Source organism: Orycteropus afer, unplaced genomic scaffold (genome assembly GCF_000298275.1).
Source record: "Orycteropus afer afer isolate SDZICR_OR568_19922 unplaced genomic scaffold, OryAfe1.0 scaffold00193, whole genome shotgun sequence".
Classification (NCBI taxonomy): domain Eukaryota; kingdom Metazoa; phylum Chordata; class Mammalia; order Tubulidentata; family Orycteropodidae; genus Orycteropus; species Orycteropus afer.
In genome coordinates, this window is record NW_006921780.1 from 6,408,931 (window position 1) to 6,430,152 (window position 21,222).

General features: G+C 47.8%; 4 protein-coding genes across 4 annotated transcripts in view; 3 read left to right on the plus strand and 1 right to left on the minus strand.

Annotated features, from left to right (window-relative positions):
* The window catches only part of NDUFS2 (NADH:ubiquinone oxidoreductase core subunit S2), a 13,927-nt gene extending 6,483 nt beyond the window's left edge, over nt 1-7,444 (plus strand). Inside the window, exons 3-14 of the mRNA XM_007947734.2 lie at nt 2,447-2,637; nt 3,990-4,110; nt 4,256-4,368; nt 4,643-4,717; nt 4,903-4,980; nt 5,121-5,206; nt 5,479-5,598; nt 6,076-6,205; nt 6,681-6,776; nt 6,950-7,033; nt 7,174-7,231; nt 7,407-7,444. Of these exons, the coding sequence (XP_007945925.1) occupies nt 2,447-2,637; nt 3,990-4,110; nt 4,256-4,368; nt 4,643-4,717; nt 4,903-4,980; nt 5,121-5,206; nt 5,479-5,598; nt 6,076-6,205; nt 6,681-6,776; nt 6,950-7,033; nt 7,174-7,231; nt 7,407-7,444 (1,190 nt within the window). The remainder of the gene's footprint in view (nt 1-2,446; nt 2,638-3,989; nt 4,111-4,255; nt 4,369-4,642; nt 4,718-4,902; nt 4,981-5,120; nt 5,207-5,478; nt 5,599-6,075; nt 6,206-6,680; nt 6,777-6,949; nt 7,034-7,173; nt 7,232-7,406) is intronic.
* An 815-nt stretch (nt 7,445-8,259) lies between these two features.
* FCER1G (Fc fragment of IgE receptor Ig) lies at nt 8,260-11,226 on the plus strand. Its single transcript, XM_007947805.1, has 5 exons — nt 8,260-8,308; nt 10,270-10,361; nt 10,522-10,554; nt 10,980-11,000; nt 11,164-11,226. The coding sequence occupies exons 1-5, from the start codon at nt 8,260-8,262 to the stop codon at nt 11,224-11,226; spliced, it is 258 nt and encodes an 85-aa protein (XP_007945996.1).
* A 3,089-nt stretch (nt 11,227-14,315) lies between these two features.
* APOA2 (apolipoprotein A2) lies at nt 14,316-15,268 on the minus strand. Its single transcript, XM_007947735.1, has 3 exons — nt 15,217-15,268; nt 14,819-14,951; nt 14,316-14,433 (listed from the first exon to the last, which is right to left on the minus strand). The coding sequence occupies exons 1-3, from the start codon at nt 15,266-15,268 to the stop codon at nt 14,316-14,318; spliced, it is 303 nt and encodes a 100-aa protein (XP_007945926.1).
* A 2,571-nt stretch (nt 15,269-17,839) lies between these two features.
* Nucleotides 17,840-20,832, plus strand: TOMM40L (translocase of outer mitochondrial membrane 40 like). Its single transcript, XM_007947737.1, has 9 exons — nt 17,840-17,954; nt 18,248-18,315; nt 18,835-18,927; nt 19,179-19,280; nt 19,428-19,533; nt 19,926-20,048; nt 20,164-20,240; nt 20,453-20,555; nt 20,693-20,832. The coding sequence occupies exons 1-9, from the start codon at nt 17,840-17,842 to the stop codon at nt 20,830-20,832; spliced, it is 927 nt and encodes a 308-aa protein (XP_007945928.1).
* Nucleotides 20,833-21,222: the final 390 nt, after the last annotated feature.

Below are 21,222 nucleotides of genomic sequence, written 5' to 3' on the forward strand. Positions count from 1 at the left end.
CAAACCCACCAGCCACTCCTCGGAAGGAAGGTTGGGCAATCCTACTTCCATAGTGATACTGCCTCGGAAACCCAAGGAGGGGTCGCTATGAGTGAATCAAACAACAACAACAACAACAACATTAAAGCCCCATACACCTTATTTCCATGGCCCCACCCCCACAAGACTGTCGTGTACCTTACTTACATGCTAACAAATGATCCAATCCCCTTGGTAGGCCACAGACACCTTACATTTATATAGTTCCACCCATTCATCTGGTGAAAGTCTAAAAGACCATGGCTAGAAGAGCCATAGCAAGTCGTTCACTCCATCACAGCTTGGAATGCTTTTTCTATCCTCTTCCTATCTGAATTATTCCCCGTAACTAAGAACCAGCTCAGATCGTACCTCCATGAAGTCCTCAAAATACTCTTCCCTTCTTTTAAATACTTAATGGCTAAGCTACTTAGTTGATAACTTATAAATTTGGCCTAAGTTACTAGTTTTCCCCAGGTACTTATTTCCCAAATTAAATTGTAAGCTTCTTGAGGGTAAAAACTATGATTTAGTAAGCAATAAGTATACATTTCCTGATTAATTGGCCATTCATTGGCCATCAGATACTTTGGAGGACAGTATGTCATAGTGTTTAGGCGTATGGACCGTGGGGGTGAACTGCTGAGTTCAGATCCTAGCTCTGGCGCTCACTAGCTCTGTGATCCTGGCAAGTCATTTAGCCTCTCTGGCTTCAATGTCTCCAATAAAATGGGAACAAAATAGTACCTACTACTCATATAAGGAGGAGCTCTGGTAGTGTAGTGCCTGAGGCATTTGACTGCTAACCAGAAGGCTGGCAGTTCAAACCCACCAGCCACTCCTTGGAAGGAAGGTTGGGCAATCTACTTCTGTAGTGATAACTGCCTAGGCAACCCAAAGAGGGGTAGCTATGAGTCGTGTCTGACTCCACGGCACATAACAACAACAATAACATTCATGTAAGGAGCTCTGATGGTATAGTGGTTAAGTACTTGGTTGCCAGTTAAGTACTTGAACCTACCAGTTGCTCCACAGGAGAAAGATGTGGCAGTCTGCTTCCGTAAAGATTTTAGCCTTTGTGAGGCTGAAACCATATGGGGTAGTTCTACTCTGTCCTATAGGGTCTCTACAAGTTGGAATTGACTTGACAGCAACGGGTTTTTATTTTTCTTTTTTTACTACTTGTATGATTATTGTGATAATTAAAATATGTAAAGTGTTTGGCACATAATAAAGGCTATGCAGGTATGCAGAAAGGACATGGTGGTGGCATCCTCCTCTGACCTCCTCCAGCCTTATGACAACAAGACAGAATCACCCAAGGCTTATTCCTATGAGACCAGACATGCCACCAGCCTTCAGCCTTTTTTTTTTTTTTTCACCAATTCTAACACCACCCATCCCTCCAGTGACACTCACCACTTCTCTGCTAGGTTCAGTAATTCCTTGCAGTAATCACACAGAACTCAAAGACAGTACTCACAATTATGGGGTTTATTAGAGAAGTAACAGGTTACAGTTTGGGTTCAGGAATGCTCTCAGGATACAATTCTTCTGTCAGGACAGTCTCCCTTCTGTAATGTCTTCAGGCATACCTCTTTGGCTTTTGGCCTCTTGGTCTGAGCTCTGCCCTGCTCCAGCAAGTGTTAAAAAGCTCTTTTAGCTCTGTTGAGAGGTACATCTAGGTGTTCTGTACTCTACCAGCAAGCCTCCTGCCCAAAGGCAGTCAGCTTTCTTGCTTGTTCTGTGGCCTGGCAAGCCTGCGCTCTGTCTTGTGCGAGTCTCTCAGTTCTCATGCCAGTTTCTGCTGGTCTCTCTGCTGGTTTTTCTGCCAGGGAGATCCAGCACAGGGATCTTGGGTCCAAGGACATGCTCCACTCCACCTCTAGCTCTTCCCTTTCTGCCTCTGGGAAGGCTCTTTTTAAGCCTGGTGGAATGGCAAAACTGACCAATCCCCACATTAAGATTCCATACATCTTATTTCCATGGTCCCACCCCACAAGGGCACCATGTGCCTTATTTTTATTACTAATGAGCTATCCAGTCCCCTTGGTGGGCCATAATCACCTTGACATTTGTATAGTTCTGTTCAGTCATCTGGTGGGAGCCACAGAGACCATGGCTAAAAGAGCCATACTAAGTAATTCAGTGTACCACAGAGTTGTTATTCCTGCTACTGAAAAGATATTCTGGGAGACATGGAAAAAATGAGATTTGTGGTCCCTCTCGTCAGAAAGCTTAGATCTCCCTTCTCTTTTTCCAATCTAATGATCCTCTTTCTGGTTATTTTGGAGATTATGAAAATAGAATTAACAAGGTACTGAATCATTACATGGAAGATCTTTAAGGAGAAACTATCTCCTTACTGTCTCTTGAGGGATTTCCAAGAGAATTCTCATTTAGCTATAAACTATTTCCTACTTCTCAGATGTTGACCCTCCAAAGGATACAATGGTGTCGAACCTGACCCTGAACTTTGGGCCTCAGCACCCAGCAGCCCATGGAGTCTTGCGACTAGTGATGGAACTGAGTGGGGAGATGGTGCGGAAGTGTGACCCTCACATCGGGCTGCTACACCGAGGCACTGAGAAGCTCATTGAATACAAGACCTATCTGCAGGTGTGGGGGTGAACAGGGGTCTGTTGACAGGATCTGGGAAGGCTTTAGCCTGAGGCTTTCCCAGAACCCCAAGGGGAGAAGAATGGTGAGGGGAACAGCCTGTTGAGGTCACTGGGACAGTGTTTGTTGGGAGGATGGTAGGGAAGGGATAACAGGGGACGCTTGAGTCATCTGGATTTAATTTATCCAACAGCAGTGCTATGGAGCTGGAGCTGTACTCCAAGGTTTCCTCTGGCTGACTTTTGTCTGGCCCCTTCACCCTTACTCTACTGCCTCAGTTTCCCTGCTTTCATACTAGTGCGTCAGATCTGGTGTCTCTGGGGAAGGGCAGGAGGAAAGAGACGTCAACTCTAGGAGTAACAGCTGATTCTTGTATCTTCTAAGTTTGTTTTTTTTTTTTTTAAACACTCAGTGAGTCAGAGTGACCAGGAGGGAGTTCATGACTGAGTTTGCCGATTTTAGGAGAACTATCTGACCCAAATGGTGTGGGTCATATTTGAAGGAGTTGGATCTGAGATTCGAATCTGAAGTTTTTTCTTTCTTTTATAAAGAAAGTGATCCTGATACAGAGGATGGTGGGGTTAGGATTTAGTCACTAGACTAGGACTTAGTCATAGTGACTAGAATATGATTCCTTGGGAGTCCGGGCAATGACGATTTCTGGTCCCAGACTCCACAGAGTTAAACCCTGTAGTGTTATCCCACGTCACAATGGCGTCAGGACAAGAACAGGCTGTCCCAAAGAGGAGCGTTTTAGCTCCACCTCCTTCCTGGAAGTGGAAACTGGTTTAGCAGAGAGCTAGGGCTTTTTTTTTTTTTTTTTTTTTTACATTCTAGGGGAATAACCAGTCATTCCTACCAGAAACAGATCCCATTCCTCTCAGTGCTGTCTTCCCTAAATCCCTCACTCCCCAAGGTTCTTAAGACTGATTCCCTTTGTCCTTCAATATCTCATTTTTAAGAGATGTAAGAGAAAAGAAGGCGCCTTGGAAGGTATTTACTTCTAGCTGTATGGTGGAAATACTGTGTAACACATCTCTTCCCAACTCTTCCCAGAGTTCAGTTATGTAATGTTGGTAGCTTAAAATTGGCCATAGTGGGAGTATTTTCACCATGGGAATTGGCAAACATGACAAATCAGGGGTTTTCCTCCTCCTTTGGGATCTATTTATTAAACACTGACCAGCATACTGTTGGTTTTAGCGATGTTTCATCCTGTCTGGGTATGGCTTCTGAAGTTGGCAAGGCTTATACAGCACTCACTCCTGTGGCCACTGAGAGTAAGGCTTCCAGCAGCCAGACTGGGGCCTCGTGGGTCTATTAGATATGACCCAGATTCCTCCCTCTTCCAGGCCCTTCCATACTTTGACCGACTAGACTATGTGTCCATGATGTGTAATGAACAGGCCTATTCACTGGCTGTGGAGAAATTGCTCAATATCCAGCCTCCACCGCGGGCACAGTGGATCCGAGGTATGTCCTGTCTTCTCCTTCCTACAGCATAGTACCCACCCCGTCTTAGGAACATGGAACCCAAGTGTAGTATTCAGACCCCAGGCTTTGCTCAGAACTTCTCTGTCAGCTCCTATACCCTTCTGTTGTTTTTCCCTCTCCTCAGTGCTGTTTGGAGAAATCACACGGCTTTTGAATCACATCATGGCTGTGACCACACATGCCCTGGATATTGGGGCCATGACCCCTTTCTTTTGGATGTTTGAAGAAAGGGAGAAGGTATGAGAGGCCCATGAGAGAGAGAGGAAGGAAAAGATATAGGGAAGGAAGTAGAGAAGGAATGGAGGAGACAAGAGATTAAAAGAGAGAGACAACATGGGGAGGACATTTGTGAGGAGGCAGTGTAGAATATAAACCCAAGTTATGGTCTCAGGAATTCTGTCAGGAAATGTTGGTTGGGCACAAGAAGGTAGGGGATAGGGGAGTGTACCACCATGTTGTTGGACTAAGAGGCCTAGGATTTGGTCACTAATTCCCAATGTGTCCTATCAAGATGTTTGAATTCTATGAGCGAGTGTCCGGAGCACGAATGCACGCTGCTTATGTCCGGCCAGGAGGAGTGCACCAGGTGAGCAGCCACCCCGCCTCCCTAAACTTTCAGCTGTGTCTGTATTGTCTGTGGCCACTGGAGGGCAGCGCTGGTTGGTGGAATCCCAAAGGCTGGCTTTCCCCTGTAGCAGTGGGAGAGAAGACAGCTGGCTCTCCTTAGTGGAATCTCTCTGTACTCATTGTCACCCTCCATTTGCCTTCCAGGACCTACCCCTTGGGCTTATGGATGACATCTATGAGTTTTCTAAGAACTTCTCTCTTCGGATTGATGAGGTGGAGGAGGTAAGTTAGGAAATCGTTAGGAACAATCTCTCTCTCTCTCTTTCTCTGTTTTTTTTTCCCCCTAAGCCCCCACTTGTAAAGAAATACGGGAAGTATCCTGGCATGAAGAGTATTAACACACAGGTTTTCTTCACCAACAGATGCTGACCAATAATAGGATCTGGCGAAATCGGACAGTCGACATTGGGGTTATAACAGCAGAAGATGCACTTAACTATGGTTTCAGGTGTGAGGAGTGAGACTTCTCTTCTGGGTCCTTTTTGTCAAGATGTCTGGCTCTGACCCCTCTCTTTAGGGTTGGCACTGTAGTTGAGGGGAAGGGTTGGAGAGTTCCAGCCTAGTATTTTAACTTAAGGAATGTCACCCTCCTTGTCATGCTCTGGAGTTTTTATTCCGTACACTGAACACAGGGTGTGGAAAGAGGGAAATAAAGTGGGGGATGTGTCTCCTTTCCTGGTTTGTGGAAGGTGGCCCTTATTTCCATTGTCCTCTCTGCAGTGGGGTGATGCTCCGGGGCTCAGGTATCCAGTGGGACCTGCGAAAGACACAGCCCTATGATGTTTATGACCAGGTGGAATTTGATGTTCCTGTTGGCTCCCGAGGGGACTGCTATGATAGGTAAGGCCCTAATCATTTTTGAGCTCATTGTCAAGCTAGTTTCCGCTGCCTGACTTTCTCTTTGCCCACTTTTCTTCTTTACTCTGCCTCCTAATATCTATGACAATGCTTGTGGATATAAAACTGGGTTACTTTTCAAAGCGCTTTCATATTTGTAACATCCTTATTTTGTTTTTACATTATCCCTATGCTTTTTTTTTTGTTACTGTTTGGTTAAGAGAATATTTAAAGAGGGAAATATTACAGGTCATGGTGTGAGGAAATAAGAAGAGGATTTGGGGAAGGGGTCAATAGTAGAATCATAAGACTGCGGGACTTACATGGGTGGCCAAACCAAGTGGAGATGCTGTACTAAGGAGAAAAGAAGGAGAAAAGTTTACCTAACTCTTTTTTAAGTTGGGCCAGAGGGCATCCTTCCCTGGCCATTATCTGATCCTCTGACCTTCTCTGGTTCTGAATCTGTCTCATCTGCTTCAGGTACCTGTGTCGGGTGGAGGAGATGCGCCAGTCCCTTCGCATCATCTTACAGTGTCTAAACAAGATGCCTCCCGGGGAGATCAAGGTCGATGATGCCAAAGTGTCTCCTCCTAAGCGAGCGGAGATGAAGGTTGGCTGCAGGGAGAGGGAAAGTGGGGTCTTGGAAGGGGGCCAGCAGCCAGGGAGGTGTATCCTTGTGTTAAATGCTGCTGTTCAGTTTTCCTTTTTCAAAGATTAACTGTATATGATTTTTAACCTCCCCAGGTCACCTCTCTTTACTCTCTCTTTTTTGCTCTGACATATGTGAGTTTTTAGTCTCCCTGATGAGGATTATTGTTATGTGCTATTGAGTCGGACCCGACTCGAGTCATGGCGACCCCTCCTTGGGTTTCCGAGGCAGTATCACTGAGGCAGTAGATTGCCCAAATTTCCTTCCAAGGAGTGGCTGGTGGATTTGAACTGCTAGCCTTCTGGTTAGCAGTCAGGTGCCTTAGGCACTACACTACCAGAGCCCCCAGGATAGAGATTTTTTTCTATGCTGGGGAAAGGCCCAGGAGATCAAGTTTGTATCTGACTTTTTGTTACTCCCTTTTTGTCTTCTCCAGACTTCCATGGAGTCATTGATTCATCACTTTAAGCTATATACCGAGGGCTACCAAGTTCCTCCAGGGGCCACATACACTGCCATTGAGGCTCCTAAGGTGAGGAGAGGAAGAGAAGAAAGGCAGTATGTGGAGTGCATAACTGGAAATAGATGTTCAAATAAATCCCTGTTTATCAGTGAGAGGACATGAGGGTGAATGGAGAGGGGGTTTTTAGTGGAGAAAAATGTTCTTCCTGTTATTGGAGGCAGCCAATCTTCTTCCTCTGACAGGGCGAGTTTGGCGTATACCTGGTATCTGATGGCAGCAGCCGCCCTTATCGATGCAAGATCAAGGCTCCTGGTTTTGCCCACTTGGTAAGATCCAATCCCAATGGTTCTAATTCCAGTAAATGAATTAGTAATTTATTGATCTTTGTTAAATTTTTATAAGCTCTCCTTCCTTCTCCTATCCTTGCAAATCCTGCCTAACACTGTTACTATCTCAATCTCCTCAGGCTGGTTTGGATAAGTTGTCTAAAGGACACATGTTGGCGGACGTCGTTGCCATCATAGGTATAAGGCCCATTGTGTAGTAGAGATGTCGTAGACAAGGGGCTTGGGGACTCCCACTGGGGACAGAAACTGAGCCCTCCCTGTTTGGCACAGGCTATGGGATGAACTGAAGTCCTTAGTCTTCTACACATAGGCATGAGTTCTAAATCTTTTTCTCCACCCCTTAACTTCCTAGGTACCCAAGATATTGTGTTTGGAGAAGTAGATCGGTGAGCAAGGAAACAACATTTGATCTCCCCCTCCTATCCAGCATCTTCAGCAATGTTCATCATCATTGGAAATGGGTGTGTGTGTGTGTGTGTGTGTGTACGTGTACATGTACACTTAGCTATCAGGCTTTCTGTGTGTGTACCAGAAAAGGAAAAAAGTAAAATAAATTAGCCGCTTTGCGGCCCCGATGTCCAAACTTCTGCTAAGTCTTTCTCAGAATTTTGTTATTATTTACTTTGATGGGAAATATAGGAGGATCTGTTAACTCTCCATTTCTCTGTTATACTTAGTTCTTAACCAATTTTTCCTGTTTATCCCCACCCCCTTTTCTGATTTGTATGTTTTCCACTTCTCTATTCCCCATTTCCTCTTTTCTTCTCAGTCTCCCCCATCCAAACCCTCTCATTGTCCACACAAATTGGTAAAGTTCTGAAATCCAGACAAGATAAAGCCAGGTGGAAAGGGAAGGGCTATGGTGGGGTCTGAGGTAATCTTGAGGGGCAATTTGTCATAGATATACTTCTGAACAGAGGTGGAGTGAAAGATGGCAGAAATAGACAGCCTTACCCAAGCTAAGAGTCCCCATGGTCAATGAAGGACTGAGGATTAAGGGACCAGATCTCCCAGCTCCCCTACTTGGCCCTTCCGGGAGCCGCCCGGTCTCTTAATGCAGGAAGGGGAAGGGGCCAAAGCGTGGGGGAAGGCGTGGCAGGAAGAGGGGAACTCTGTGGTCAGGGAACTGCTCGCCGAGCCTATACAGCTGCGCAGAGCTGTCAGAAGCTCCAGTCCTCAGCTCAGCCCCCAGCCCCCTGCCCAGGATGGTTCCAGCAGTGATCTTGCTCTTACTCCTTTTGGTTGAACAAGCAGGTGAGAAGGTTTAGTGAGGGACAGTGAGCTGGGCTCCATGGTGGGAGTCCAGGGCATGTGTGCATGGGCTGAGGCATGGACAGACAGGAAGACTGGCAGCGGGCAGACAGGCACAGGGCTGAGGTAGACTCAGAGAACCAGAGGCTGGTCCTATCCAGCCCCTACCCAAGGCACTAGAGTCTTGTGCTAATAGTTAACCTCCTTTCTTGTCCCTGTTTGTCATAACTCTTCTTGTCCTCTTCCTATCCCATTCCAGTCTGTCTTTTCTCTCTTAAGGATTGATACACTCCTGAGACCAGTTTGACAGGGGAGGGGTGATTTTGTGACATGGTCTGGTCTAAGGCAGTGTTCCATTTCCCACAATCGTCATTTTCACATAGGATACCTTTGGTCTTGTCCACTGGGAGCTGATGACTATCCAGTTAAATAGTATAGAGCCCCCTTTAAGAAGGCAGGGGCCTGTCCTTGTGTTTGGGAGTGAGGCAAGGGTGGTCAAGATGAATAGGCACGATTGTTGCTTCTGTGGGTCATGACTAGCATACATTTGGTCAGTATGCTGATGCAAGAACGGGCAGCGCAAAATGCCTTCTAGAGACCTTGGCATCAGGTGAGACATAAAGGCAGAAATGTCATAGTCTCAGCTGCTTTAAGGTGCTTTAAGGCTTCAATCACTATTTAAGAACCTTCGCTTCTTGCTCTCTCGGGGTTGTCGATGCTGGAAATTGTGTGTGTGTGTGTGTGTACACACGAGTGTGTGTAAGAGGGATGGTAGCACCTGGCTCCTGGAGAGGAGGGAAGTTCATAAACTTTGGGAAAACGGAGAAATTGAAAGAGGAGGAGCTCTACCAGCCAAGCTATGAAGGCAGAGAAGGATTATGTTAGCTCCCAGTTTGCTGCAATGGGATGAGGAGGGAGCAAGGGCAATGAGGCCTGGAGGAAAAAGCACATGTTTGGAGACAGAAAACCTGGATTTGAGCTCCAGCTCTTCCACTTAATTCTGTGACCTTGTATGAGGTACTTAACTTTTCCAAGCTCTGGTTTCATCATCCATAAAATGGCGATGATGATATTTCCCTCAGGGTAGTTTTGAGATTTATGCAATACTATGTATGAAAGAGTGTCGCAGACTCAAAAGTACTCTACTGGTATCAGTTACACACGCCCTTCTGATAGGAGCCTGAAGCAATCTCTGGAGTCCAGATCCTATTTGATTTAATTACACAAAACTTCCCCTCTCGGAGGCCCAGAATGAGTGACAGGGTAGAGTAGCAGGAGATGGAATCCACAGAGCTTGTGGTCATTCCCTTGAGCCAGGCTAAGACACTCCCACAGCCTTGTGTCCCAAGTCTTTGGACAAGACCTAGGGAAGCAGACCCTTACTTACTTGTTTTGTGGGAAATAGACAACTATGAGGCTTGGGCTACGAGATGACCAATAATGGAGTAATTGCTCGCTCTCCCTTCCCCAGCACACATCCTTCCTGTCCAGCCCTCAGCCACAGGTCACAGGGCTTAGCAGAAACACTTCTGTGGTTTCTGTGCTGGAGTTCGTCATTGTCACCCTCATACTCTACCCTTCTGGGCTGAGGTTTTGGGTCTCAGTCCAGTGAGCCCAGATGGGTCCCTTGAGGGGGGTGAAGTGCTCAATGGCACCTGAGGAATCCACAGTACCACAAAGTGAAGGCTAGGGGCTAAGGGGAAAGTCCTCAACTCTTAGTGCAGATAAGTTCCAATACAACAGAACCCTTAATGCTTCTTATTCTGCCCTGAAGCAGGGAGTGGGGGCTACTGTGTAAGGGCAGGCAAAAGAAATAGGTATTCTTGAAGGGGAAGGTAGTTTATTTTCTCACAAAACTCCCCTCCAGGCCCTGTCCTACCTCCTAGAGCCCTTTCCTTTCTCTCCTCTGAGCATCAGATGCTCCCTGATGCCCTTGACCCCATGGGCACTTTCTATCCCTTCAGCGGCCCTGGGAGAGCCTCAGCTCTGCTATATCCTGGATGCAATTCTATTTTTGTATGGCCTTGTCCTCACCCTGCTCTACTGTCGACTCAAGGTAAGGCTGGGCCAGGCTGAAGTGAGGGCTGGAAGGAGACGTGGGAGGAGGGTGACAGCATGGGTTTGAGCGGCGGGAATAAAAGGCTTCTCCTGTGGACTGTAGAGGGAAGGATGAGCTGCTAATTTCCCCTTTATTGATAACCTTTCCCCTACTCCAGATCCAGATGCGAAAGGCAATAGTCAGCTATGAGGTATGGACTCTCCCACCCTTGGGTGTCAACTGTTTTTCAGACTCTCAGCCCTTGTTGGACTCTAGCCTTGGGGTCTGAGCCTCTGGACCTGTGGGAGGGTATTTGTCAGGTGTTGATCTGTTTACATTTGGGGGACGGTCCCTCCCATCTCACCCTACCCCACTCTGCCTTCTAGCCAAGCCATATGGAAGAATCAAAAGTAAGGTGATAATGAGTATGTGAGAGTCATACACTGTGTATCTATGTGTGTTTGTAGTCATGTAGGCAAATGTATATTTGTTCATATCCCAGAGCATCTGTGTGTGTGCCCTTTAGCTCAGGGCTAGCCACCTCTGGCCAGATACCTCCCTGAGTGGAGAAGAAGGTACTGGAGGGCCCTGAAGGAAGTATGAGTCTCTAACACCTTGTCCTCTTTGCCTCCACAGAAGTCAGATGCCATTTACACGGTGAGTGAATCTGCCTCCCATTGCCACCACCCCCAGTTGCAGGAAGTCAACAGGAAAGGATGGAATTTTGAGTGACTGTTGGAATGAGGTGGAGTCTGTGGGGGTGGATGGGGACCCTAGGATGGGCTGGCATTCCTGACCATCTTCTGATCCCCATCTCCAGGGCCTGAGCACCCGGAACCAGGAAACTTATGAGACATTGAAGCATGAGAAACCAACACAGTAGCTTTAGAATGGATGCCCTCAGTCATTCTTCTTCTGCTCCTAGTCTTCCTTCCAGCCCTCATGGTTAACATCCACATATGCTCCCCTCTCCTGCAGTTAATGCCCCTTGACCCAACTCCCCTAATGATGCTTGTGTCTCATTAATGTTCACCAGTGGACCCTTTGCACTGTCAGAGACATGCTGGAATGCCATTCATTAACATTTTAGTCTTGGTCCCGTGCCCTACCCTTCTCTTTCTGTCCATCCCCAACTTCTACTAAGCAATACCATGAGAGCTCCTTCAATAAAGCCACTACAAACTAGGTTCTGTTTATTCATTTACCATGTATTTATTCAGCCTCTGCTAAGCACTAGGCTGGACACTGAAGATACAAGTTTGGTCATTTTTCACTAAACACCTTATTTATTTACTTATTGTGGTAAAATATATACCACAAAAACTTTGTTGTTTCAACCTGAAGATACAGTTTTGAGTATGGTAGACTTAGTCACTAAGATAATGGACTTCTGGGCTATTTTTGTTTGAGTGAAAGATGAATGTTGACTGTGGCTGGGAGAGGGGCAAGACTCTTGAGGCTGCTCAGGTGCCTTGGGATAGAGCTGGCACAGGAAGTAATGTGTTGAGAGTCCAGGCACATTTACAGATATTTTTAAAAAACAGTTGATTCTGACTCTACATGTGTCAGAGTAGAGCTTTGCTCTATAGGGTTTTTAATGGCTGATTTTTCGGAAGTAGATCGGCAGGCTTTCTTTTAAGGAGCCTCTGGGTGGACTTAGACCTCCAACCTTTTGGTTAGCAGCTGAATGTGTTAATCAGCTGCTATGTACCACCCAGGTAGGTTTTTTTTTTAAGACAGCAGAACCTAAGAAATTATTTCTGCACTCACCTTGGCCTTCTGTGTCTGGCAATAAAAGGTTGGGTTATGGAGGAACCTGGCTTTGTTCCCCAAGTAGTCACCAACCCAGATTACAGTGGGCTTCAGGGAGCACTTCCAGGGCAGCTCACCGTGTGCATGCATATAGGGACTAGCATAGCTGAAAAACCAAACATGCAGGAGAGATGGTGGGACAAGGGTTGTGTGAAGCTCCTAATGAAAGATTTTATGGGAACAGTGACTTTTCAGCAGACTCTTGGGCAAGAGGGGCTTTAGAGGGTCAACTACAGGGATGGGAGTGGGTGAGGCAAAGGAGAACAAGGCCTATCCAGATGGAAGGTCAGCTTCCTTGACCACATGGGCAAGGGGTCAAAGAATCCCTCTGGTCAGTGACTCTTATGTTTCCAGCTCTGCCAGGAGGCAAGATGCCCTGAAAGTATGTGAACCCCATCAGATGCTGCCAGTCCTGCCTCTGACTCAGCAGCGCTGTCAGAATTGGTTCAAAGTCTCCAAGCTTACCTCTCTCAACCTCAGTGCTGGGCTATATTTTGCACTGTATAAACCAAACCAAATCAAACTCATTGCCATCAGGTCAATTTTGACTTATAGTGACCCCCATTGGGTTTCTGAGGCTGTAAATTTTTATGGAAGTAGATCACCTCATCGTCCTTCTGCAGAGCAGCTGGTGGGTTTGAACCGCTGACCTTCCGGTTAGCAGCCAAATGCCTTAGCCACTACACCACCAGAGCTCCTTTTTGCACTGTATAGTGACTTACAGATTTCAAAGTGTTTTCCAGCTCATTGTACTATTTGATCATCCCTCTAACTCTCTGAGGAAATTCAAGCTCTTTGAAGTTAATTAATTTGCCCAAGGTCATCTTGCAAGTGATAGAGCTGGGATTCACACTGAGATCTCTTTGTCCCCACATATTTTGCCACATGAGAGGAAAAAGAAAAAAAAATGGTATTAGGAAAGAGAAGAGGAGGGAAGTAATTATGAGTGGTGAGAGTCTTGAAGTTGTCCTCCCTAGGACCTCCCATCTGCCCTTCTTTCTCTCCATGATCCCTGAAGCATTTCCCTGGGACTCACTTGGCCTGGGCCTGAAGCTCTGGGGCCTTGACCTTCTCCACCAGCTCCTCAGATTGAGGAGGCTGATGAAAATAGGGAAGAAATTGAAGCCGTCTCCAGTGTATGGGGGAAAGGTAACTTCAAATGAGATATGAGAAATGAGCCAGAGTAGGGAAGCAACTTTTTTAAAGATGAAGTGAGAAGAAAGTTTCATTGGAAAATGCTTAATTTTCCTTGCTGTACATTTTGAGATTGTGATTCACCCCACCCCAGCCCCTGCCCCCTAATATCAGTCCAGCCTGGTTTCTGTCCCATCTGGATTTAATTAAGATCCCAGAGTTTCTCTAGTCTCACCTATCTACCATGATGAGTACCTGTCAGGCCTCTAAATGACCTGACATAGTTGATAGCTACTATTTCCAGGCTAGTTCTATTAAAAACACCTTGATACTAGTGGGGAAAGGATTTGGAATGGGTCTTCACCAGACAGGGGAGCTAGCTGAGAGTTTTTGAATGGAGGAATGAGAGCACCCTTTGGGAGAGGAGTAAATCCAGGTCTTTTCTGTGGGTTTTACTGTGGGAGGGGAAAGCATAATGTTTCCTCAGCTTAGATGCGAAGGGACGATCATGGGTGACACTATAAGCTCATTCCTGGTAATCTTTCTCTTTTTCACAAAATGCTGAAGAGGAAATTCTAAGGGGTTCCCTCATTTTCTATGACTCCTAGATGTCTAGGGATTCAATTCATGAGCTTTCATTCCTCTCATGGTTCCATGTCCAATGCAAAGCTCTTTAGTGCTCCATGAGAGAAGCTGTTCCCAGGCCTTAAAGGGGAAGTGTTGGGTTTGGAAAAGAATGAAGGGTCACAGGCATCCTCACGTTGTCATTTCTACCATCTGTCTCTTCAACCCTCTCTCCACCACCCCACACCAAAGCCTCTCTTCTTTTAAAATCAGATTTCTCTCTGTCCTTTCCCTTCCCTCCCCCACTCCTCCTATCTTTCATCCCTAAAACACATCAGGCTCACAGCTTGACTCCTCAGTGTTTATTGTAGAAAATAGGGGTGAGTAGAGAGAGAAGCTTTAGGCCTGGCCAGTGAGTGTTTTAGAGGCCAGATAAGGATGAAAGACAAAGGTCTGGAAACCTCATTTGGTGGGAGGCTGTGTTTTGAGGTCCACAAATTTGTTGAAGAAGTTAACCAGATCTGTTCCAGCCTTCTTGACCAAGGGTGTCAGATGCTCCTTCGTCTTCTCGAAGTAAGCCCTGGATATGTGAGGACTAGAAGTCAGTATGAGGGACCCTAGGTAACTGGGGTGGAGGCTTGTTGGTGGTAGGTCAGAGCAGACTGACCCATGATTCCAAACTCTGGTGCCTGGCCCATCTTAGCATGGAAAAGCCCCAGGAGGAGAATAAAACCTTCTACAAGGCAAAGGAGTATATGCTAGAGATAGAATTCAAGGCCCCTTTCCTGCTGTCTCTATTTGTCTAGGAAGCTAGTGGGATCTGGGGGGAGGGTCATGAAAGGATTTTTCTCTATTATTTATGCCTAATCTTCCCTAATCCCTACCCCTGAGTTCAGTCCTCCCTAGGACCTCCCATCTGCCCTTCTTTCTCTCCATGATCCCTGAAGCATTTCCCTGGGACTCACTTGGCCTGGGCCTGAAGCTCTGGGGCCTTGACCTTCTCCACCAGCTCCTTGCCATATTCACTCATGGTCTGGAAGTACTGAGAAACCAGGCTCTGTAGATTTGGCTCCTCCGCCTGTCTCCGAACCAAGGCCCCTGTATGCACACACACATTCTTCTCAGTTGGTCCCACAGCAACCTCGTCCTGGCTGCTCACCACATCCTCTGCCAATACCCAGTCCTAGCTCTCAGCCCATGCCCCAAACAGATGTCCAGCTCCAGGTCTTTGGATGAGCTTTCTAGGCTTTCCTTTGAGCCTATAGTTGCCAGACCTGGGCACAGAAGCACAGACAGATGGATAGCTAGGACCATCAGCACCATCTTCTCCACGCACCTGCCCTCTCTTCCATATCATACCCACCTTCAAGGCTGCAGATGGTGAGGAGCAGCATGGTCATCGCAAGCAGCTTCATGGTGGTAGCGGCAGGGAAGGCGGCCTGAGAACAGGAGAGGAGACACTAAAGTCCAACGGTTTTCAACACCTCCCCAGGGATCTCCCTACTTAAGTCCCCACTCCAACCTGATTCCTTCCCTTTCCACAATTCAAACCCAGCCTTCTTTGAACACTGCCCACATTCCCTGTTCCTTTACCCTACCTAGTCCGTGTCTCTGCCCTTGGTGTCTGTGCCTGGCCTGCCTGACCAGGGAAGTAATAGATATATACCTATTTCCCCACCCCCTGTCAGGTGACAGATTGTGGAGGGGCCCAGCGGGGTAGGGGCTATGTTGCAGTAAACAAGTTGGAGAAGTGGGGGAGGAGGAGAGGACAAACTGGGAGATTTATGGTGATGAGATGAGAAGCAGGGGCTATAGGTCTTAGTGGAAGGAAGAGGAAGAACTTTAGGCCTCTTTGGGATTCATTTTTGGGGGATTCTGGGCTAGCAGTCCTTGGTTTTGAATGCAGCAGGAAGAAAGACTCCTACTTCTTTCTCTGGAAAGCTCTGACATATCAAGCTTTCAGCCCTTAGTATCTTTAGTCTACCGTGGGCAGCTTTCATCTCTCCCACCCTACCCCTTTTCACTGCAACTTGGCAGAGTGGTATTGGAAAAAAAGGAGAAAGAAAAGGGGAACTATAATCAGGGGCACGCGTGAGAAGAACAGGGCTTAAGGAAGTAGAGGTTAGGGTCGGAGGGCAAATGTGATTGACTCTGTTCCTTTGTGAGTTAATGTGTAATGAGATGGGGAGAAAACATGAGAGCCCAGAATGACCCTCCTGGGTGCTGATCAATGAGCACACCCTACCCTCCAAAAATCAAATTAAAAAAACAGTTTATCTCCCCCTCATCACCCCCCCCCCCCCCCACTGATGGCTCTGGCAGGAAAAAAAAGATAGATTTCTGCCAGGCTAAAGGTTGAAGGTCCCTGGTCATTTGATCACTTTATCAGTTCTAGGTAGAAGTCAGCCAATATTGAGTTAAGCAGGGGCGTTAACATCCCTCTGGTCAAGGCCCTGGCCCTTGTTCCAGCTCTGATTGTGAGTAAGAGCAGAGGTATATTGCCCAAGCCTGAAGCATTTGGGCAAGGTCAGCTAAATAAACATCAAAAGCATGGGTATCTCTGACCCTTTTGCCCTCAAAGCCCACTGCTTCCTGAGAGATGGGGGTGGAGGTGTGAGAGCTGGTGAGAGAGGCAGTGACTAAAGCCCAAGAAATCTTCCTCCATTCTCAATTATTCTCCTAGTAGGATCTTTCTCCTACTATTCCAGTGGAGTGCTTATTGTGTGAGTTACCCCCATTGATTTGCCCTTGGCCCTGAGGTGGAGCACATTTGGGGACATGAGTCTGCATTCCTGGATTTTATTTGCCAACTCTGCCTGGGGGTTCATCAGGGAAAGAAGGACTAATTACAGGGGCAGTTGTTTCAGGGAATATTTCTCTCAGAACTAAGCCGGAGAGCTACTGCTCCTCTCACACATACTCCCATTCCACTGGGAGGAAAGGATGGCGAACTCTGACAGATCTACACGTCTGTCCTGGAGGGATGTGTGTGTCTATGTCTGAGGGAGAATTGTTCTTGTGAGTAGTAGTCACGTAGTGGTGTACGGTGGTGGGCTTTCAGGTCTTCCAGGGATTCTCTATGGGGAAGAGAGGGGGGTATGAGCGAGGGCACGAAAGAAGTCTTCACAATTGTCCCCACCACCATCCTTCGCAAGACACAAGAGTACAGATTCACAGTTTCGATTTTCTCATTGGGCAGAAGGGTGTTTCAGTGGCCGAAGCTGTAAGATGCTCCCCCTAGTGTCTAGTACACTCACAGTTCCTGCCGGACCTTGGAGAGGCCGGGCATCTACTACAGTAAGTCAAAGGATCCACCAATCGAATTCCGTCTGCTTCTGCTGCCGCGCCCGGATTGCAGCTCTCCGGTTGTGAGGCCTGTCGCTCCTTTGCTTCGACCTCTCCCATTAGCCCCTGAGAGAACAAGGCCGCCTTTTTTCCTCAATTGGGCGGGACCCAATCGGGGAGAGGGAGGTAGGTTAGGTATTTGATATCTTTTTTCGCCCGGTTTCAAGATGGCGTTCGTGACCACGCAAAAAGTGCCGTGTGAAGCCTTAATTCTGCCATCACTCAAGATGGCCGCCTCCATCAAGATGACCGGGGTGTGCCGGGGGGAAAGGGGCAGCAAGATAGTCTGAGACGGTAAGGGCTACTACTCCATTGCGGGCCTGGCCTGGAGGCTTGGGAATGAAGAGTAGAAAAACTGGGACGCTGGGTAAGGTCTGTGGTAGGGGCTGGGATTAGAGAGTGGAGGAGGGGACGGGGTGACAGGTGGGAGTGAGAGATCAAAGATGGAACGGAGTGTGCATGGGGTTCGATCTCTCCATCGGTGCTGTCTTCTACTACTATTCCAGGTCTAGCGTCGGACCATGTGGAAGTTTCTGGGACTAGGGTGCCTGATGATGGGGGGTGGGGTCCGTGGGGGGTAGAGGGAGCAATAGCGTCCTTTCCCAGGCTAACCCCGGCCCCTCCCCCTCCTCTGGGATGAAATGGGGAACACATTGGGCCTGGCACCCATGGGGGCTTTTCCCCGCCGAAGCCCCCGTCGAGAGGAACCTCTGCCCAATCCTGGGAGCTTCGATGAGCTGCACCGGTTATGCAAAGGTGGGAACTTGGCAATAGGGTGTCTCAAGTTGGAAGGGAAAGAGGAAGGGAGGGTCTTGAATGCTGGCTGTCCAATGATGGGAACAGGAAGGGGGTGATCACAGCTGGACACCCAGCTTCAGGGAGGATCACGTTCCAGAATAAAGTGGAGCATTTTGTTGCAAGACTTGAAAGGAGGTCAATTCCTCTAAAGTACTTCCTATGGGGTTGAAAGGGGAGACTACCTCATGGGCTAGGGGTTCCTTTTCTGTACACTGCGCTTAATCCTTTCGTTCCCCTCATATTCCCTTCAGATGTATTTCCAGCACAGATGGAGGGAGTGAAGCTCGTTGTCAACAAGGTTCTGAGCAGCCATTTCCAGGTGCTCCAACTTCTCTGACCCCTCCGTACTAGTTTTCCTTGCCTGTCCCCTGGCCCTCTTCTCCTTTCCTTTATATACCAGACTTAGGTTATATGAATCAAAAGAAGCCCTGGTGGCACGGTGGTAAGCATTTAGCTGCCAACTGAAAGGTTGATGGTTCAAATCCACCAGCTGCTCTACGGGAGACAAATGTGGCAGTCTGCATACATAAAGCTTACAGCCTTGGAGACCCTATGGACCAGTTCTACTCTGTCCTATAGGGTTACTATTAGTCAGAATCTACTTGATGGGAGCAGGTTTGGTTTGGATTTTTTTATGTGAGTCAAATGAGGGAGGATATGGAGCTTTCTTTACCTCCCTTGCTTGTGGGACTTTATGTTTTTAATCTGGTGACTCTTGGTGTATGGTGGGATGTTTGGGATTCTTAAGAGGTCCTCTGGGTGCAGAGATGAGAAGATGGGATGCAGGATTGAAATGGTGCAGGAGTGCTTTCTCATCCAATGACTCCTTTTTCCACAGGTGGCTCACACTGTGCATATGAGTGCCCTGGGCTTGCCAGGCTATCACCTCCATGCTGTCTATGCGGGAGACTGTCAGCTTAGTCCCAGTGAGGTGAGGGCTCCACACACCTGGATCATCTCCCTAAAAGCCCACCTGGTAGCCAGGTCTGGAGGAGGAGGAAATGTGTGTATTATAGGGGAGGATGGGCAAGGCACCTGATTCTGTGTCTTCTAAATGGTAGGTAAGCGGAAACTTGTGTGAAGAACCCAGAGTTTGTCTTTATGGCTCCACCAGGGGGCGTCAGGAACTGTTACGGAAATCTTGTATTGGAGTTAAGCATCAAGGATCTGCCCTCTCAACAGGTGTTCCCCACTGTGGTAGGGGATATGGACAGCAGTGGCAGCCTCAACGCCCAGGTCCTTCTCCTCTTGGCTGAGCGGCTCCGAGCCAAGGCTGTCTTCCAGGTGACCCTGCTTCCTGCCTCCATCTCCTGAGGCATTTCCTCTTTCTTCCCAATGAGTGAACTGTTGTGGAGACATTAGTGGGAGGGGCAGAGGCAATAATGATCTTACTGAGGGAAGGACATTTTACTTATTGCTTTCCCTACCCAGACGCAGCAGGCCAAATTTCTGACTTGGCAGTTTGATGGCGAGTATCGGGGGGACGACTACACAGCCACTCTGACCCTAGGGAATCCTGACCTGATTGGAGAATCTGGTGAGGCATTGGGGACAGAATTCTTTTTACCTTGGCTGCCCACTTAGGAGCTCTGGTAGTGTAGTGCCTAAGGCATTTGACTGCTAACCAGAAGGCTGGCAGTTCAAACCCACCAGCCACTCCTCAGAAGGAAGATTGGGCAATCTATTTCCGTAGTGATACCACCTTGGAAACCCAAGGAGGGGTTGCTGTGAATCGGAACCGACTTGATGGCAGTGAGTTTGTTTTTTTTTTTTGGCTGCCCACTTACTAATGTTGGCTTGTTCATCTGTATAGTTCAGGAATTAGGAAAGGAACTTCTTGGGGGTTGGGGTTCCTAGGGGTAAAGGACCAGGTCTGGATGTTGTCTTTATGGCTGCTCCCTGACTCCATGTCTCCATTCTCCTCCATAGTGATCATGGTCGCTCACTTCCTGCAGAGCCTCACGCATCGGCTGGTGCTGGGGGGAGAGCTAGTTTACCACCGGCGGCCAGGCGAAGAGGGGGCCATTTTGACACTGGCTGGGAAGTACTCGGGTATGGGGTGAGGTGGAGTAGTGACAGGGAGGGACAATTCTGGACTATGCTGGGGTTTCTGACCTGTGTCCTACTACAATAATGTTCTTTTCCCCTTCCAATTTGGTTTTTATAGCTGTGCACTGGGAAGCTACATTGAATGTGGGGTCAGGCGGGGCCCATGCAAGTTATTACCACAGAGCAAACGAACAGGTGAAACTACCGATCCCATCTCCCACCCAAGAATGTCAGCTCTACCCTTTTGCACCTCTGGACCTCCACAGGCCTTGCTGACCTATTATGCTCCTTACCTACATATACATTTTCATGAATGCCTTCATTCCTGGTGCTGATGATCCTCTGTCAGGAGCCCTCTACTCTTCACTGATCATGATCCCTCTCTCATCCTTGCCCATGGTTCTCAGGTTCAGGTTGGAGTGGAATTTGAGGCAAACACAAGGCTACAGGACACAACCTTCTCCTTTGGTTACCACCTTACTCTGCCCCAGGCCAACATGGTATTTAGAGGTGAGGATTATTGCACTGATGTTCAATTTGCTGAGGGATTTAGGGGTATAGAGGGTGAGGAAGCCCTATCTTAATTCTGCTAATCCTTTTCTCCAAGCCTTGTTAAGTAACCTATTTGTTGCTGTCTTCCTCAACAGGCTTGGTAGATAGTAACTGGTGTGTGGGTGCTGTGCTGGAGAAGAAGATGCCCCCCTTGCCCGTCACTCTAGCCCTCGGAGCATTCCTCAATCACTGGCGCAACAGATTCCATTGTGGCTTCAGCATCACTGTGGGCTGAGGTTGTCCCTGAGCCCCCAGAGCAGCTGGAACCTCTGAGTCAAGTGCCCTAGGGCCAGAGACTAGGCCCTCTTCCAGAGCCCACCTTGCTGGGTGGCCTCTAAATCCTAGGAGCAGAGTGGAGACAGAACCATTCCCTCCTCAGAACTGGAGCTGTCACAGGGGCAGTTTATGAGGCAGTGGCTTGAGGCTTCCACCTCTACCACCAGCCCCACTATCATCTTCCTCATGTTCTTAGGGCTTTGGACTAAAGGGAATGATTGAGGGTATGTCTGGTTGAGTTTTCCCCTTCACTTTCTTTCCCTTAGGCTTAAAGCTCCTAGGCTCTTCCTCTTCAGAGCAGAAAATTCTGCATGGGATTAGCTTCCCATCCTGTTTTCTAGCCTAGAAC

Coding starts and splice junctions, on each gene's coding strand:
- FCER1G (XM_007947805.1), top strand. CDS start 8,260: ATGGTTCCAGCAGTGATCTTGCTCTTACTCCTTTTGGTTGAACAAGCA. Junction 8,309..10,269: donor CCTTTTGGTTGAACAAGCAG/GTGAGAAGGTTT, acceptor CTATCCCTTCAG/CGGCCCTGGGAGAGCCTCAG. Junction 11,001..11,163: donor AGTCAGATGCCATTTACACG/GTGAGTGAATCT, acceptor CCCCATCTCCAG/GGCCTGAGCACCCGGAACCA.
- APOA2 (XM_007947735.1), bottom strand. CDS start 15,268: ATGAAGCTGCTTGCGATGACCATGCTGCTCCTCACCATCTGCAGCCTT. Junction 14,952..15,216: donor CACCATCTGCAGCCTTGAAG/GTGGGTATGATA, acceptor GTGTGCATACAG/GGGCCTTGGTTCGGAGACAG. Junction 14,434..14,818: donor GAGCTTCAGGCCCAGGCCAA/GTGAGTCCCAGG, acceptor TCACATATCCAG/GGCTTACTTCGAGAAGACGA.
- TOMM40L (XM_007947737.1), top strand. CDS start 17,840: ATGGGGAACACATTGGGCCTGGCACCCATGGGGGCTTTTCCCCGCCGA. Junction 17,955..18,247: donor GCTGCACCGGTTATGCAAAG/GTGGGAACTTGG, acceptor TATTCCCTTCAG/ATGTATTTCCAGCACAGATG. Junction 18,316..18,834: donor TTCTGAGCAGCCATTTCCAG/GTGCTCCAACTT, acceptor CTTTTTCCACAG/GTGGCTCACACTGTGCATAT.